The sequence below is a fragment of the Mytilus galloprovincialis genome, chromosome 1 (assembly GCF_965363235.1).
Source record: "Mytilus galloprovincialis chromosome 1, xbMytGall1.hap1.1, whole genome shotgun sequence".
Lineage (NCBI taxonomy): Eukaryota > Metazoa > Mollusca > Bivalvia > Mytilida > Mytilidae > Mytilus > Mytilus galloprovincialis.
Genome location: NC_134838.1, coordinates 121,131,271 through 121,151,999, shown reverse-complemented (window position 1 = coordinate 121,151,999; position 20,729 = coordinate 121,131,271). Strand labels below are relative to the sequence as shown.

The 20,729-nt window shown below is 31.2% G+C and overlaps 1 protein-coding gene across 18 annotated transcripts in view; it reads right to left on the bottom strand.

The window, feature by feature from the left end:
* LOC143055569 (microtubule-actin cross-linking factor 1-like) overlaps nucleotides 1–20,729 on the bottom strand; it is a 141,541-nt gene that overhangs the window by 115,321 nt on the left and 5,491 nt on the right. For 16 of the 18 annotated variants that reach the window (XM_076228756.1, XM_076228727.1, XM_076228783.1 and 13 more), the window contains 4 exons: nucleotides 7,298–7,345; nucleotides 4,488–4,577; nucleotides 3,245–3,322; nucleotides 2,716–2,808 (listed from right to left, as the gene is read on the bottom strand). In XM_076228756.1, coding sequence (XP_076084871.1) covers nucleotides 2,716–2,808; nucleotides 3,245–3,322; nucleotides 4,488–4,577; nucleotides 7,298–7,345 — 309 coding nt within the window. The remainder of the gene's footprint in view (nucleotides 1–2,715; nucleotides 2,809–3,244; nucleotides 3,323–4,487; nucleotides 4,578–7,297; nucleotides 7,346–20,729) is intronic. The other 2 variants (XM_076228770.1, XM_076228790.1) reach the window with 1 other exon arrangement.

Sequence of the window (20,729 nt, the reverse complement as noted above, 5' to 3'; positions counted from 1 at the left end):
TACAATATTTCAAGAAAAAATTTAAAGTAAAAAAATAACTGAAAAAGCATCATTTTTTATGTCCAATATGATGGTTTTCTGAATGTCATAATGACACTACTTATTAATTTTTTTATATAAAGTATATCTACAGAATTGATGTCTGAGGTAGATTTAAGAGGTATGTCTATACTTTTACTTTTATCTTGGGAATTGTGAATCATTGCTGAGATTTGATAGAAATCTTTGTGTCTATGATGATTATAATATCTGTTACTTACATTAATTTATTCCCCTTGGAGTCAATACTTTATCAAAGTAATTATAAACTGATCTCACTACAGCATTGGTGCTATACTGAGAAATCTCAATGGCTGCTTACCAGTTGCTGTGGTTTGAATGCAGCAGATATAATTTCAAAAAATTTTGACTTTTTTTTCTTTTGATGAGATTAAAAGAATGATATAGACAATATCTTAGCATTAATAATAAACAAACTTGAAACTTGTGTGAACATATGTTTCTTTTTACCGAGGAAATATTACAGATTAGAAAGTTTACCCCAGGAGTCAATATGTAAACTTCTTTAAGATGAGTTGGTATTGAAAGCATACAAAGGAGGAAAAGGATAATTTTCTTCCAATTAACTCTGAACTATAAACAACTGATTTGGACCACAGTTTTGATGAATCACCTGGCTAAAGACGTAACTACTATTTATATACAACCGAAAACATCCTTCCTGCATTGTTATTTAGATTGCATGTGCAAAATTCAATGATCAGGTCTGTATGCATACCGTACAAGAAAAGTACACTGTAATTAGATGTTATGTAATTTTAAACCTGGTATCAGAAAAAAGATCAGATTTGAACATTTCTTAACAGGGAATCATAGGCTTTCTCTTCAGTTGCAAAGACTGAATTTCAAAAATATAAGCTGCTAACTTGCCAATGACTCAATATCTATTTCACCTTCAAAGATGACCTCTCTGACCTTCACATCACTATATTAACATCCAAAGTAAACAATTGATGACAGTCTAAGTACTTTATCATTATTCAAAGGCCTCATCAACTGATAAACTGACAGTCTTATCCTCAGGCTCATCTAGTGAGAGTTATCTTTCTTGATTAAAAAGGTTTCTTTTGCAACTTTATGACTTATCCTATGGTTTTGTTATAAGAAAGAATGGCTCACAAATGACTTAATCATTAAAGTAAATAAAAGTGTATTTAATATCAATGGTAAGATAAATCATGTATCCTCTGACTGCAACAAACAGCTGCACGAGTGGGGCACTGAACTTTATACAGATTAACATCACATGCATATTTTTTTTTAATTTGAAATATCAAAACATACTTGTTTTCTTAATCATTACATGTTATGAGGAGAAAACGCCTTTTGTTCTTGTTAATCTTTAAAACAAAACAAAGTTTTTGTGGTTGACTCAATTTAAGTTTTCTTAAAAAGATAAGGTGCATTAATCCTAATAAGCATTATTTTCTATTGATTTTTTTAAAACTTTAAATTGAAGAATTCCATACATTATATATCATAGCTAAATTAAAAGAGACTGAGAACAATTGAAACTGTTAGTTCAGGAGCGATGATATCTTTCACAATATTCAACAATATCAATTGTTATGAATTCAAACAAAGATTTTTTAAGATAGATTGATAGCGTTGGTTTATATGGACATTCACAACAAGAATACTCTCTTAACACTCACCGTCAGTAGTATTGAATCAACTTTCAAGGTGGATTTATAATAAACACAAAAAGGATGGATTTCTATCATGCCAAAACACAAAACTGAACTCTTACTAAATAACCTCATGTAAGAGCTGGTATAATTTAGGTACCACATATTTAACATAAAAGGTAAAGAGACTGTATAATTTAGGTACCCCATATATTACTAATGATTGCCACTACAATATGATTAAGGATGGGACACGATGCAGGCATGAGTCTAATGAGCCTCTCCCATCCAGTGCCTATATATCTAGCCATTCCAAAGCCACCTCAAATCCTCTGATGGTATTATTCTGGTATTAAAATGTCCACATTCTACCCCAAATTAATATCCACTGAAGGCAAAATAAACACCACCACACACTTACAATGTTAGTACGTGAACCAAGTTTTCGTGTTCCAGGCAAACTTTGTGTATACTGTGATACAAAAGGATTATAGTTAATATATCTTGTAGACTAATGTTCTGAACAAACTTTGTTATTAGTGTGATATGAAAAGATTATATTTAGTTTATTATTTGGTATATGTCCCCATTTTGTTTGTTAAATGATCACATGAGTTAATACATGTCCCATAAACTAGTGTTCCAAGTAAATTTTGTAAATACTTTGATAAGAAAGGATTGGTACATGTTCCTTGTTTTATATATAATCAGTGCAGCAAACCTACAGTATTAAGATGGGCAAACTTTTTTTTTTAATATCAAAGCTTTTTATTGTAATATTCTATGCATAGATTTACTCTCCCAGTCTGAGTCAGTACTACATTCTATAGTTCATGCCTTTGATCATGTCCAACATTCTTTTTATATAGTATTTTATGATAAACATACAATTTTATACAATAATGCACAAATTAATTATGTTTCTAATCCTGTAATCAATAGTCAAGTAAATTCATTTGGTTCCATACTACTTACCTCCCTTTGGCAGAAAACAGAAGACATACAGAGTTATCTCTCTTTAACTTACCTGATAGTGTAAAATGATTGTCCATATCAATCCCAGACTTAATTTAGGGTTTCCATCCACAATTTCATCAGATCTGATGTTAACCAGTTTTATCTAAAGATATTAATTAAAAAAAAAATTAAATCACTTCCCTTTTATAAAAGCAGTTTCATAAACTATAAATTGAAATTAATGAGTCATAATACATAAAATGATATTTCACATTTCAAAAGGACAATTCAAATACAAATCTTACAACTAGACAATAGCAATTGATATGCAGCAATTAAATTACATAATAATTTGCAGCAGGTTTGGTTCAAATGACATCATCTCTATCAGAGAAAGATCTTTATAATATATCTGTTGATGTGCTTATATAACCATTTAGAATTTGTTAAAGGTTCCTAGATATTTGGTCATCTGTAATGTATAGATTTTTTTTTTAGATGATGTTATTGGTTGTAAATGCTCTTAAGAAATTGACTATGTCGGCTTAATAGCATGCTAAACAGATGTACAAGTAAATTGGATAAGAATTGTAACTAACCCCTTTTCTTCGCAGGAATTCTAAAGCAATCTGTACATTTTGAATTTTATGAAACTTCATACGACCCTTTTCTCTTGGCTACAAAATAAGTACAGATATATGTCAATGAATACCTAATTAAATAAAAATAAATATTATGCAAAGATCTGTTGTGAAAAATAAACCTTTCAGACATAAATACATAATTGTGTATCAAACACATAAATCAGTGTTTTTATTAACACATTTTGCCGAACATTTTATCTCAGTTCTAAATTTGCACTACATTCACATCATTTTTATTTTCATAAATAAAGAGTTTTATAACATACTATGTTTCATAACATGCTATTCAGATTCCTAAATGAAGTGATGATTAATTGTGTATTGCAGGTATATTACATATATACTTGTCATTTTCAATGCTTTTAGGTGCAATGCATTTTGTCATACATTATACATGAATATTTTAAATAAAAAACATTTGACATTGTATGCATTATGAACAACTGTATATAATGTTGGTAAACAAGGCATGGCAGTCAACCATTAATTACTGACTTTCAGGTTGATACTTGTTTAACATCTATTGTAACTGCCAAAAGGTAACAGCTTTGTTTAAGAATCAAAACACAAGTTATTGCTTTTAAAAACAACATAGTCCACAATCATTTTGTAATAAAAATAACTTTATTAACAAATCTTAATTCAGCCTTGGCCATATACATTTTGAGAATGATTATCAAACTCAAGACTAAGAATTCAACCAATCAAAATACTGGATTTGGTGTTTCTAGAACAGTTTTAGTAATACCTAGTACAGAGTAAAGATTTGGGTTCAAAGAGCTGACAGTTGACTGACAGTGTATTTGTTAATTTTGTTCTTAGATATATACATCACTTAAAATGAAAATATTGATACTTGATTATTCCTGTTTCAGTAAGGTTATTAAATATTACCATAAAGAAAGATGCTTCAGCAATTTACTACTTTTGGACATTATACCATGAGCTTTAGTCCTTACTTTTATTGGAAGCATGTATTAATATTCCCTCTTATGTATTAAAATTAAGCATTTTTTAATCAATGTTTATGCCATCAAAGAGAATTGCATCATATAATAAATAATTATGTGTTTTTATGGAATTCTATATAAAATTTTAATTGTTTACATTAAAATGTTTTTTCAAGGACTGTATACATGAATATTGTAACTGACATGCTTTGTCTAAAACCTATATAAACTATATAACAGCTAATTACCAAAGATTCATGTGCAAGCACTTCTAACAATGAGATCAAGTTATGTCCATCTCTGAGATCTTCAAATAGGTCCACTATCCTACGGCCAGCCTGAAAAAATTAAAAGGAAAATATTAAATATGAATTCAACTCTAACAGAGAGAAAGACAAAAGACATAATGCAAACATTTTAGATTTTATTGCTACCATTTGTCTGGTGACCTTGATATATGGTAGACATGTGCCTATTGTCTTTGATGGTATGCTGGCATGGTTATGTCTTTTTTGCCTTTGATGTAATGTTGGGTTACTGTATCATTAACATTAATCGTTCATATTATTATATAAAATAATTGTTAAATAATGACTGTCTGGCTGATGCTTTTCCAGCTATTTTCTTGAGAGAAATAGGTATGCAATATAAACTTTACAAATATTCAATTGGTTGTTTGAATATAAATCACATTAATCAGATAAAGTGAGTATATAAAAATTTAAAAGTACAAAAAGCATAATACTGTTTTCATGGAAAATTATATTTGTCATTTGAAAAGACTTTAAACTGTTTACTGTCAGATAAATATTCATTATGCAATATTTCTAGGAAAAGCTCCTGCTGAGCACACAAGTTGTACTTTGACAACTGAACTTTGTAAGATAATATAAATGATAAGAAGTATTGTACTGGGACATAATTGCACTTAATAAGTCATTCAATAATCTGCTAGTCACTGCAATAAAGGAAAATCTTACTTTGACAAAGTTAAAATTTAAATTTGAACAATAGGTCTTACATCTAAATTTGTCCTATCTGTCACAACTTGTGAGGGAAGTCATCATATTGTTAATACAGTTATTGTCATCTTTCTTTACTAACCTCAGCTCACGTAAGATGTGACAAATTCAAATAAATGAAAATTAAAACCATTATAATGAAATCTGTATGACTAAAAGATGGAATCTTGGTGTATAACTTGCATATTTGCTATTTATCATTCTCTGGACAACTGTAGAAACTTGAAGACCTATGATCGACTACCAAATCTTATTTCATATCATTTTCTAAGTGATTCATTAGTATTTTGAAATTATTGAAATCCAAAAAATGTGCAGAATCTGTTTTGTCAAGGATAAGATCAAAGACCAACAGTCAACTTAATTCAATTAACCCAAATTTAGACCTTATTTTACTAGTCTGACAAAAAGTAAGAAAAGGACAATTCAACATTACATTTTAGGGCCTATTGTATTTATTACAATGCAAGATGGCAAAGTTGTCTCTCATACACACTAGAAGCAAAAAACATTTTGAAATTATGCAATGATAAATAAAAATGCAAAATACTGCACGTTAACTGCATAAGAACAACAAATGATGATAGATGAGTCTTCATATTCGACACGAATAAATTAATTGCAGCAATAAATTATGAGTTGAATTTGAAAGTGTATATACATGTCCTTTGAATGCTCTCCAAAATATGGTAAAAAAATAATGTATGATTCATCTCAAGGTAAGTTCTTTGAATTACTGAATAAAAGGATTATATGTTAAATATTATTTATATATCAAAACTTTGCAATTTATCAAATTTTTCCTATATAAATAATTTGTTTCTCATTATAAATTACTTTTACTTAACGAAGATAGGTTACAACACAGTAGAAACAATATTTTTACCAAACATAAAATATGCAAAATTTTCAAAGCAGTACAACATCAGTAAATACACAGAATTATAGGAAGATAAATTTGTAACTATATAATTGATTGATACAACACAACATGCCATTCAGAAAACGTTATTCATATATTAATCATAACAGATGTGTCAATACACTAAAGGTAAAAGTTCTTTATAATTCAGGGACATTGATACATGCACATAAGGAAGCTTTTGTACATATACATATACTAGACCATTGAGTCTACATATGGTTTCACAACTTATACAATTGACAATAAGCTTCCCTTTAAATATTACAAGAAGAGTGATGTCATTGTACAGCATATATTTTGTAACTTTGTAACAATTTATGTAAATTTTTTCATAGTTTGGCACAGTAAGAGTCAGTCCTTAACCATTACTATGGTAAGTGCCACAGAATAAACTTTAAATCTGAAGAATTTGAGTCTTTTCTCTGCTCGTCCCTGTTTTTGAGGTCTTTTCTCTGCTCGTCCCTGTTTTTGAGGTCTTTCTCTGCTTGTCCCTGTTTTTGAGGTTTAAGTTTATTTTTTCTTGCACAATTTTTTTTTTTAGCTTTGATGGCTAGTCCAATCAGAATGTTCTGGTGTGCAAAGCCCTTGAACTGAAGGTTGTGTAAGTTTTGAAAGAAATAACGAAAACTTTTCAAGGACGTCAAAATTAAGTTTCATGTTGTGCAAAAAAATAACAAGGGCAATATAAGAGATTCATTTTAGTTTATTTGTGAAATCTTCCAGAAGTTGCATGTCCCTATTGAAGTAATATTTTCCATATACAGTATACCCTCATGTGTTTTCTGGTCAAGGACCTGTGAAATTATCAACATACAGTAGGCATGAAAATCAAATAACCTCTACCAATGCAACAAAATTTCCAGGAGGTACAAAGCAGAAGTAGGTAACATTATAATCATATCTTTTACAAAATAGGAGAGGTAAACATTATCATGCACTGACATAAGCAAGGACAGTAAGGAAAAACAACATATAAAAATTCTTTACACATCAATTTACAACAATAATTTTAAATACTACATATTTCAATGAATAAACATGCACTTTTTGATGGTAAGTTTTCCCCACAAGGGAACAAAGGGAAATAATTTAATTCTGCATGCTGTTATACCTGTGTAAACCTCCAGTGCTGCATGTAGTCGACAGGAAGGGGAGACCACTGAGTAAAAATAATCAAATTTTAACAACGAACTACACTAAATAAAGTACCATTAATATTAAAATTTATTCTAAAATTCTTATAATATTACTGTACCAAATTAAACAACTCTTTGATTTCAGTTTAATATGTCAGACTAATAGGCATAGCCAGAAAACCTTGATGCGGTTGTTGAGAAGTTTTCCAAATTGTTAAAGTTGTTCATTAAGGAAAATCAAGTTTACTCTTTGGTAAAACAGGGCTACATCATAAGACATTCCCAAATATTCAATTCAAAAGTTAAATAACAGTAATGTAGTCAAAAACTACTAGTTTTACAGAACCCCTACTTTTACAGTTACATTTGTCATGTGTGTACACATGTACACCCTTATTTTTGTAAATTATCTTTAACCATTGAGGATACCAAATATTTAATCCTAGCAAGTAATGTCAAAAGGTGTCTATATTTATGGAGTAAAGGGGAGAGTATCTATGTATGGAGTAAAGAGGTGGGGGAGACTAGGGTATAATATCTTTAAAGGAAGAATTGAAACATTATTTGAATCTATGTAACATAAATCAGTTACAAAAGAAATCTGAAGACTCTATGATAATTCGGTAGCATAGAGTTATGGTGTTGGTGACAAATAATTGGTAATTTATTGAAAACTTGTATAAACACGACAAGGCAACTTGGAGTTAGTCTTATTCTGTAGACTCTTGTCCGTTTTTGAGAAAAAGGTATGGTTATCTTTACAAACCCATGCTTGTCTTGCGGTCTCATTGACATTAACAAACATTTCCTTTGATCCAACCAGTTCAACATTTTATGATTCAGACTTTTTCTAATCCCCGGCTATGTTACAATGTATTTATTCTATTTATCCCCACCATATAAAATTGTTTATCAATCGATTTGAAACTGATGTAATTGTCCATTTTACTTTTTTTCAGTATACAATATTGATTATTACAATATCAAGTATCCTATATTACAAAGTTAGTCAATACTGCCCTTATTTAAAACATTGGTATCAAATATGGGTGGGGCATTAATTTTGTTAATAATTGTAGTAGTTATTCTCCTTAATAATAAACAGTCAAGTATTTATTTAAAATACTGAATAACTACTTAACTATGCCCATAATCAATGAAAATAATGGTGTATTATGTAAACATTGTAAATATATGAGATGGCTTTAAAGCCAAGGAAAGATAACTCAATCTATACTACAAGTCATTCACAGTTCCTGTCATTAGCTTGATCAGGGCCTTTTTCATATGCAAGCCCCACCTTCTACCGGATTTACTAGTGACATGGATGACTTATTTTTATGTACATAACAATGTTTACAATGATTACTATTAAATGGAATACTCTGAAATGTGAGAAATAATTATTGTAAATAGAGTATAACATTTCAATCTAAGGTTATATGTCTTGTGTAAAAAGGTATAATGTACTTTGCCTTGTTTGCTATTAAAAACATTTTTTGGGAAAAAAAAGCTATGAAACCAGTGATTCAGAAAAATCATCTTCTTCTTTAAGCATAAACTTCTTAAAAATAAACTTGGAACCATATGATACTGATAAAATAACCAGAGATTGATATACTTATTGCATTTCCATTTTCATTTGTTCTAAGCTAACTAATGATGTAGTTGACACGTTTCTTTTGTACATAAATCACTTTAGAAATCAAATCAAATCAAATCATTTTATTGGTGTAAAATCCAAATATTGGATTGTTACCAAGACAAACATGACTTTAGAAGAAAACAATTTTGGGGGATTCTTATACTGCAAATAAAGCTTCCAAAATAACTAATGGTCAAATACATACAAATGTATATGATTATTTTATACCTTCTCTACAAAGGAAAATTATAGCTCAGCAAATACCTTTTTGTCCTTTTTATTGACATAAATTACCCAGCGCTAATAAGCTTTAATTGATACCTGTCCATCAAACTGTCCCAACACCTGGCCACACATGTTGACAAACAGGTGCAAATGACTTGAGGAGATTTAAAACAATGACCAACTAACTATTCTAAGTAGGATATCTTGATGAACTTTATTTGATTTTTTTTGTACTTCGGATTACAATATGATAAAAACATTTTAAAAGGTTCCCCTATTAACCTTCAAACCCTATAAATGAATTATACACAAAAATACAATTGTTACTCCACCCACAAAATTTGGTACCACCAAAAACGAATAAATCTACAGAAGTCTGTGTTTCTCACTGCTGGGTCATAACTTGAGAGACATCTGGTTTCAGGGAAAATTCAAGTGATAAGCAACTATGTGGTCTACCCTTATGAACTAGCCCTGGTCACAAAGGTCCCTAAATTATGTGGCCTACCCTTATCAACTAGCTCTTAACTTGCCCTGGCCACAAAGATCACTAAAATATGTGGCCTACCCTTATCAACTAGCCCTGGTTACCAAGATCTCTAAAATATGTGGCCTACCCTTATCAACTAGCCCTGGTCACCAAGATCTCTAAAATATGTGGTCTACCCTTATCAACTAGCTCTTAACTTGCCCTGGCCACAAAGATCACTAAAATATGTGGCCTACCCTTATCAACTAGCTCTTAACTTGCCCTGGCCACAAAGATCACTAAAATATGTGGCCTACCCTTATCAACTAGCCCTGGTCACCAAGATCACTAAAATATGTGGTTATCAGAAACATATTACATTAGAGGCCAAAAATAAACTAATCCTGTGTATTACATAAATTCTTTGAAATACTTGAAGCAGACTGCCAACAGAGATCCTGTGCCAAACAGCATATGGTGCAGGTTTACTCTGTGTCAATTTGTTATATGCAGTTTAAATTCTAGACAATATGTTTATCACTGCCCAGAATCAAATTCATTTATCTCTTGGCATACAATATGAAATTAAAATCATTTCCAATCTATTTATATGCTCTGAAAAACACTCAGCTAACTCAAAGATAATTCTCCAGATATCTTTCTAACTATCAACATGCCATGAAGAAATGGAAAAAATATTGATTGTGAAGTGACAAATGCATGTACATGTACATCCAAGTTAACCAATACACACAGAAGGAAAATGTAAAGAAGACTATTAAATGACGAACTAGATGCAGGTTGATCATTTTAGTCCTACCTCTGATTTGGAGTTTTAAAAAAAGATTCTTAGACTACACAAAGAATTAACATTTAAATCATTTCAAAGAAGATATGCTGACAGACCTTGATGGACTTAAAACATATACAGTCTGCTGTGTTATTGATTGTGGTAATACAACCTAATAATAAAACAATAGAAGAATTACATAACTAAAGAATTGTCAATTTGGGAATAGCTGATCAAACGATGATAAAAAGATGATTCAATCACTGTTATTTCATATAAATCATAAGATGGACTATAAACCAATGATTATTTCATATTCCTCGGAAATTAGACTTGGTTAAATCCCAGGAATAATCTATGTTTGATAAAAGTTTTTATTTCTCCTATATTTTACACCTTTAACAGTCAACACTACATTGGCAATAGTATGCTGACTGATTATTATAAAACCTTTGTATTGGCAAATATAGATTAAATATAAATTGATAACCTGGAAAGTAACAAACTTATAACACCTTTATCAGGTGGTAGGATGTTAAAGTCAATAAAAATCTCACACTAAGAGTTAAAACAGTTTTTAACCTCAATATATCCTCATAAATCTGACAAACTTATCTTTAACACAGTAAATTATTATATAAGTACTTTAAATAATGTGCATGCAGAATAATTCCTTACAGTGTTGGTCTGTGATTGCAATGACATAGGATGGTTTTTGGGTACTTGCCATAGCTATCCTTGAGACTCAGAATCCTTTAAAAGGCTGTTTAATATCAGAGCAATCTTACACTATTCTGAGGCCAAATAAAAAAGTATGTGTGGTTCCAGTTACATCTGAAAAAAGTTAGGGTAGGTAGGTAGGGATTTTTTTTTATTTTATGTTTTTTTTTACATTGAGTCTATGAGAGCAACATTCTGACTTTAACAGTGCTAAATGAAAAATGACAATAAAATCTTTAGGGTAGGCTATTTTTAAGCCGAAAAGTAGGGACGGTAGGGTTACTGGAACCACACATATATTTTTATTTGGCCTGACTGACCCTGCATAAAACTGTGACTTGACGCAGCTAGTCCATCAGGAGAGAGCTATTTCAATCCCTCTGATGGGAGTCATGGGACCCTAGCATTAAACTGACTTGATACAGGCCATCAGGAGAGAGCTATTTCAATCCCTCTGATGGAAGTCATGGGACCCTAGCATTAAACTGACTTGACACAGGCCATCAGGAGAGAGCTATTTCAATCCCTCTGATAGGAGTCATGGGACCCTAGCATTAAAATGACTTGACACAGGCCATCAGGAGAGAGCTATTTCAATCCCTCTGATGGGAGTTATGGGACCCTAGCATTAAACTGACTTGACACAGGCCATCAGGAGAGAGCTATTTCAATCCCTCTGATGGGAGTCATGGGACCCTAGCATTAAACTGACTTGACACAGGTCATCAGGAGAGAGCTATTTCAATCCCTCTGATGGGAGTTATGGGACCCTAGCATTAAACTGACTTGACACAGGCCATCAGGAGAGAGCTATTTCAATCCCTCTGATGGGAGTCATGGGACCCTAGCATTAAACTGACTTGACACAGACCATCAGGAGAGAGCTATTTCAATCCCTCTGATGGGAGTCGTGGAACCCTAGCATTAAAATGACTTGACACAGGCCATCAGGAGAGAGCTATTTCAATCCCTCTGATGGGACCCTTGCATTAAACTGAATTGTCACAGGTAAGCACAGGAAGTACTCATTGTTAAACCAAATAATGAACATTTCCATACATAGACTTGTAGTTAAAAAATTTATAACAAAAACCATACCAAATATCTGGTTTGCTATAACAAAGTGGTATTGGGAAAAGGCAAATATTTGATGACCTCTGGCAAATTGTAGAATTAACCTTTCAAGTTGCTAACACATTTAATGTCAACTTTATGAATCAAACAATAATTTACAGAATATCAAAGTTCTTATAATCTTACTAAAGATAGACAACTTGTTGTCCACAGTGTAAGGTCAGAAGGGGATAATATATAACGTCAGGTCAGTTTTGTACCTCGACTTTTCTTTTGAGTACAATTCCATTGAACTAAATCAATCATATTCACACTATCAAAATACAATCACACCATTATAGAACCAATGTTAAAGGTCACTGTCCCATGATATTAAACCTTCAATATTAAACCTCCTTCTAAAATGGTGAAAAATCAGTAAACCAAATTAAACCCTTTCTTTATTATTTACACAGCGTGAAAAACAGATTCATTAAAATAAATAGTGGTATGGATCACCTGGGACATTAAACTTACTAAATCATCTGTAGTAAAAAGGCTGAAAAAAGTTATTCATATTATATAAAAGATTTATGAAATTCATAGCTAAGAATAAAGGAATGTAGATTTTAATCCCTGTAGATTATAACTGCTTACATAGCCTTTGTATAACGTAAAGAAATCTGTGATCAAAGTATTATGGATCAACCCTGCAGGGTATATCTCTCTGTTTAGTTTTTAAATATTTTATCCACCCTTAAATGTTTATAATACTTTCATACACTATACTTCATTAGCCCTTCCAAAACAAACTGACACACTTGACCTATATATATAAGACATTACACCAAATTTCATATAAAATCCAATTGAGCACTGGTCCTTCAAATAAAAAAAGTCGTTTTGTGATAAACTTACAAGAAGTTCTTCATCCTTTTGCATTAAATAAAAAAAATATAGTCCTAATCTAATAATCTCTTGCATTCAGTGTGTTACAAGGTGCAGGGTAAATGTCAGCGAGACAGCAATCTAACTACACAAGTTATGAAATAAACATTTTAGTTCACCATATGAGGTAAGGTGTTGATAGGGTATGTGAGATAGCCCCAATTCTAGAAAAAATATACATAAATTCATCAAAGATTGCTATTGAAATCTCTACACCAGAATAAACATAATATGTCAAAAGATAAAAACAAATGAAAAACCATAAAACATTACATTTATAGTGCCTAATAAGATTTTGTGAGGTAGACGAAATTGACCTTAAAACGATCGTGTTGACTTTTTGGGTCCCAACATAGGTAGATCGGACATATTTTGACGTTATATAATGACTTCTTTAGTTTGGGATTTATTGTAATTAGTATGTTCCTATGAGACTGAAAAATGATATTTTTTTTTGTAAGATTATAATATGTTTACCTGGCGTAGCCGTGCGTAAAATGTATGTTGGCATTTCTCTTCAAAAAATGACTTGTTGATTGGAATAAAACTTCTTATTTCTAAACTTTTTTCTGTTTTTCTCCGCAATTGCCTATTAAAAAATAATCTATCTACTGTGTATTTGGAGAAAATTGTGAAAATAGGAGAATTGGCAATTCTTACCTTCCGTACCTATACTTCCATTGATAAAACATTACATGGACTCATCCAGTGTCCAGTTTGAAGGTCATTTTACTTACTGTCACATTCATGCACGTTCTGATTTAACCAATAGTCATGTACGAAAAGCATAAACAGTTTGAAGGTAAATTAGTAATAATTTAATCCAATCAAATTCCGTAATTTTCAATAACAATGACCGGTCCACATCAGAATAAGTAATAGGGGTAAACTGGGTAGGGAGAAAATGTAAGATATTCAAAGTTTATTTTTTTGCAATAACGAATAAAAATTTGTCAAACCAAAGTTTTGCTATCATTTCATAAACATGTCGTTGTGTGTTGGTACAGTTTTCGGAACTTTCATGTATGTATTTAAGGCAATACAAAGTTTGGGCTTCAAAAGTCCACATAATTATTGACTTTATACAGAAAATTCGTCCTTTTAAAACATAAAATGTTTCACAAACAATACGTGACTACAAAGTAAAATCATTTCTCAAAACACTGCAAACATTTTCATTACAATTGGTATAGTAGTATTGTCATAAAGTGCGTTTAATTGAACAGTGGTATAGCAAACATCGAATTCCCTCACAAAATCTTGTTAGGCACTATAAGAATTTTTTTTTGGTAAACATCATATTAGATTCCAAGAACATGATTTCTCTATCAAATGGAGACTACCACTATAAACAAAATCTAATGTGTTGTGAAAACGTTCAAAAGTTTCTGAAGTATACATAGTATATATAACAAACAGTGTTAATATTGTATGTTTGAAATTTACAATTAAATATGAAAGCATGGTTCTTAAAAGGTTATCCAACAAAATAACATCTTTTGGGTACGTGTCTTAATGTATGTTATAGATATCATACTTGAACAAAGTAAATAAGAAGAACATTTTTAATAGCCTGACAGTAATGAGAATATTACTTTTCACATCTACAGAAAATTAGACTTGACATAATTGTTATTTTACTATCTACTTTTCAATGAAGAACTAAAACAACAGATGCTAGCAATATTTTCCATTTAAATACTATCTTTTTATATTGATTATTTCTTGTTAGGTGTTAATGAAGAACATGATCCAATTACAAAAGTACTATGACTCATTTATGTCCATAGGGAAATGAACAAAATTGTGTTATATTTTGAAGGTTTCCATTATTTCCCATGTCAGAACATTCCAATATGTCGCATCTCATGTCAACCATACAACAGACCATTTGCTGACATGTCACATCTCATGTCAACATCATTCAACATATCATATACTGACTGACATGTCACATCTCATGTCAACCTCATACAACTGACCATATACTGACATGTCACATCTCATGTCAACATCATACAACTGACCATATATTCCAATGTCAAAACTCATGTCAACATAATGCTACTGACCGTATACTGATATGTCAACATCATACAACTGACCATATACTGACATGTCAAATCTCATGTCAACATAATACAACTGATCATATACTGACATGTCACATCTCATGTCAACATCATACAACTGACCATATACTGACATGTCACATCTCATGTCAACATCATACAATTGACCATATCAAAACTTACATGTCACATCTCATGTCAACATCATGCTACTGACCATATACTGGTATGTCACATCTCATGTCAAACCTCATACAACTGACCATATACTGACATGTCACATCTCATGTCAAACCTCATACAACTGACCATATACTGACATGTCAAATCTCATGTCAACATCATACAACTGACCATATACTGACAAGTCACATCTCATGTCAACCTCATACAATTGACCATATCAAAACTTACATGTCACATCTCATGTCAACATCATGCTACTGACCATATACTGATATGTCACATCTCATTTCAAACCTCATACAACTGACCATATACTGCCATGTCACATCTCATGTCAACCTCATACAACTGACCATATACTGACATGTCACATTTCATGTCAACATCATACAATTGACTATATACTGACATGTCACATTTCATGTCAACATCATACAACTGATATAATACAGAGATATCAGATCTTATCTCAACATCATATTGTTGACCATATACATAGATATCACATCTCATCTCAACAATGTACTAACTGACCATGGTCATATCCTTATTTTGTTTTAAAAAAATATCATAGATTCAGTGGCGGATCATGCTTCAGTGATTCCTTGTATAATCAACCAAATGTTTCTCAATAAAGAGGGTGGGGGCCCCTGGTTCTGCCTATGTAGATATCAAGACAATGAGAATATAACTTATCAGTAATGACAACTGGAAGTGTTTAACAACCTTGACTGGCTATATAGCTCTCACACGGTCGGCTCGGTGCCCAAAGGCGTTTGGTGAGCATTTAAATATTTTCTGCAGTGGGTCAGGAACAGGTGAAAGACGCCATTTTGGTAAGACGCCATTTTGGTAGGTCGCCATCTTGGTTTTGCTGAGTAGTTTTTGGTTTGTTTACTATTTTGATGTTTCTTTACAGTCGATACTCTACTGTTTTCAGGGACAGGTTGATCAGCTGGGCAGCCGGCTAACCACAACGATTTGTTGTTGGTAGATGAATCATTGACTCTGTAGTAGATGACTGCAATTGCACTTTTAACAATTGCAAAACTACGTTACAGTAGCCCTCGGACATCTGGGCAGCATGTGACACTCACCCATCCACAATGGGTTTCAGAGTATGGCTGAAGCGGGTCTACTGTAAGGACATCTTAAGCCTACTAGTTTGTCGTTTGTTTGAGCAGCTTAACATGTTGTAGCCAACAGGTAATCAGGTGCTGATCCAGCACGTCCTTTCAGCTGTAAGGACTGAGACGAGTGTGATGAAAATCAGTAATGCAAAGATTCATTGTCAACTGAGTAAATTCAAAAATATTTTATTAAGAATCATCAGGACAATATGTGTTTGAAAGCACTGCCTACACTATAAGACAAGCAGTCTGTTTTCAATGATATTTCTGATGACATTGTTAAATGTGTAACTGATGACCTAGGGTTTTCTGACTAGTTATGAAGTGTCAGAGTTGACAAAGAGCTTCTGTTTAACTAACCATTGCTACATATAGTACATAATATTTGCTTTGTGAATAGACACTGTTAGAATGACTTTAAAGGTTAAATTTAATGTAGAATACCTACAGATAGTTTAATTTCTATTATACTTGAACAAGATAATACTACTGACAAGGTCAAAGGTTAACATTTAATTTATTCATGTCATAAATATATTGTTTAAAGGCAATTAACTGGAAAATCAGAACAGTATCAATGTTTTATAACCTTGTAAGCAAACTATAAAAAATATATGCAAACAAATATTTGTTAAATTAGTTTTAAACTATCTTCCATATTAACCTATATTTATATTTGATGACTTTATTGTCAAAACTTTATATCTGATACATGTATTTAGAAATTAGAAATGTAGTTTTGTTTGATCTTTGATTAATTTATTTAATGCTTTAAAGAGGTTGAAAAATTGTACCAACAAAAGTGTAATGTTGAAGATTGTTTCATGATGATGCAAGCACTTTTGTATATTTCTCCATTTATCTTTTGTCTCTGTAACATTGGGTTACTATATTATTGCTGTTTAACCAGTAACTGTTATTATTCATTGTGTAGGAAATCTTGTATTACTGTTTCCTGGTACCATGAGAAAGATCCATCTTAATCTTTGTTCGCAAAATAGTAAAAAACAAACTTGGAAACAGGAGATAACTTATAAAACTTAGCATTTCTAATTGGTGTATATAGATATCTAGGAAGATGAGGTATGATTTCCAATGAGACAACTCCCCATCCAAGTCACAATTTGTGTTCACATTCTATAGTATCACAGGAACTAAACTTTAACCAACAATGGCATTTCATCTATTTTTTTCTAAATGTCATAAATGTCAAGTATACTTGAAAAATATGAGAGTATCTTGTGTATACTTTTTTTTTATCAATCAACCCTATTTGTTTACTGTGTACAAATATTATTTCTTGTCCAATATAAAAAAAACTTTTAGAAGTAGAACTGGTCATAGACATTTCTATATTAATCTTCAGGCAAATATGTTCCCATTTCGTACTGTTTACTCTTTAATTAAAAACCATCCAGGACCGTTGTGGTTTTTATGTGTCAATAAAAATGGTGGTATTGCTTTGAAGTAGATTCAATTTTAAAATATTTTCAAAACACAATATATATATATATACATGGATAAAGTTCAAGTTAAAGAGATTTACTAATCAAATAAATCAATAACACTGAAAAGTGAAATAAACCTTTGAATAAAAAATAAAATAGAGACAACCTTTTTAGAAGAATAAAAAATATATATGTAAGAAATACAATTATTCAACTGATCAAAGTGACGGCTGCTTACTATCTAGTATTATCCCACCCAGTGACTGTAAATGTGTTAAACTGTTTTGTGGCTTCCTATTAATTGCATGATTTTTGCATCTTCAGTAGTAAGAATTTCCCTTAATAATTCTCAACAATAGCAAATTAAAGGTAAAATATTTATTTTTACTGTAAAAAGTTTCCAATATATAAAAGAATAACAAGAATAACAATAAAATATTTGACCTTATATCATACCACACCAAACACCAACAACCAACATGTAGGATTGACTGATTGATTGGGGTTTGCTGTATGCCACCACAAACCAGCATGTATAAAACCAAATAAGACGCTTCGTGCCTTCCAATATCTTGTCATTAGCAGTGGAGGATCCAGAACTTTTCATAAGGGGGCCCAGCTGACTGATCTAATGGGGGGGGGGGGGCTCCAGTCATGCTTCAGTAGCTTCTAATATAATGAACCAAATTTTTCCCATGAAAGGGGGGCCTGGCTCAAGATATTAGGTAAGATTTGTCAATAATTGACGGTACTTCTATACGGTTTTCATTGAAGGATTTGGCCATTTGTCTCATTTCTATATCTCTGTCTTGCTGGTTATATATGTTGTCTTAAGTTTATTTCTATTGACTATGGATTTTTTTTTTTTTTTTTTTTTTTTTTTTTTTTTTTTTTTTTTTTTTTTTTTTTTTTTCATTGTTTGTATTGTATTATAAAAAAATTATTGATGTCGTAATGTTTATGCCCTTTGGGGCCCATAATTGGAAATAAAAATATCTTATCTTATCTTATCTATGTAAGAAAAATACCAAGAGTGCACATGCTGAAATGTCTTGCCTGCTTTACTAACCATTTTTTTCATGATGAAAGTCCCCCCCCCCCTGAATCTGCCTATGGGTAGAACACTGTATTGGCAATTTTACATTTTCCTACAGGCAGAATATACATTCAAATTATTTTGATTGATAGGATCTATAAGAGGCAGAGCTGGAGAATGAATATAACATGTTGGCTATCTCAAAGGTGCATTTGGAAGGGTCAGAAATTAAGCCTTTAAATAGATCATTTAAACCATAAAGATTAATTGCTAGGGATATGTAGCATGCAGAGAACATGGCCGTTCTTATAGAAAATTCAGTAGTCAAAATATCTTAGTTACAGCTGGTATAGGAAATATTTCTTGAACTAAATAATTAATCCAGTTGTCTCCGTCTTTCTGATTTCTTTTTCACCATGGTATGTTGATGTTAGATTTATGCTGATTCTGTTTGATCCATTAACAAGACGCTCATCGATCCTTAAAAACCAGAATGGTGTATTCAATCGAGTTATTTATTTTTCTGTAACTTGCATAGATGTATTAAAGTCTCTTATGTTTATGACATATTTCCTTTATTTATAGCATACACTTTAAATAAATCATAGGATGATTTTAATGTTAAATAATCATAACACAACATCTCAAAGAAACCACATCCATGGGTGTGACTATTTTGTTCAGCCTACATGTATCCCACACATATGTTACATAACATTCAAATGTACATACTTCAATGTAAAATATTCTGTTGTTATACAATTTCACAAGTAGAGTAATAAAAGAAATATTACCACCATGGTTCTTACTTTTTAAGAGGATGCAAGAAAAATATGTGTCAATCATATCATCCTAAGTATTTTTTAAAAGTTTTACAGTACTTTCTAGATAAGGTATGAACAATACCATACCATTTTCATGCATGCCATAATTACTTGGACCATAAAAAGTTATTTTGCTGAAGTGAATGAAAAGGAATTAGTTTTACCAAAAAGTCAAAGAATTGTAACAAAGTTTCAGGCTCTGCCAAAGATTAAGAAAACTAAGAGCAGTTATAATCAGAATCATAATTGAAGTTATCAATTACAATACACGTGAGATAAATATTACATGTATTCCTGGCATTTAGCCTTTCTTATTAACAACCTTGGCTCTTAAATAACTAATTCATGCCAATATGTGCTAATCTTTTATACCTGGACAAACCAACACATAAACTACTTTCAACCTATCTTGAAAGTATCAAGTCCAGTTTATATACAAATCACTGTCAATCTAAACTACTCAAGGCTTGTTTAATATCACTAACAACTTATCATTTTTATTGTCCAAAATATTGTATCTACTGTCCATTAAATCATCATGTTATTGAACCTAACCCTTCAGATCATCCATAGTTCTGACCATAAATATTTATATACTTTATCAATGGATAGAATGGGATGTATATTGCAGGTGTTTTGTTTACATCATTTTGATCTGACTTAGCACCTGTATTTACAAATCTCTTGTTCATTATGACACATTTATGAGATTTGTATTAATTCGTCTGTATATAAAATGTCATTAATAAAGACTATTTATAGAACATGTAAAACGTAAAACATACATGTAGAAAAATAACCAAGGCAGTTTTTATCAAAATATTTTTGCCTTAAATTGTGTGAAAATGATCAACTATAGTT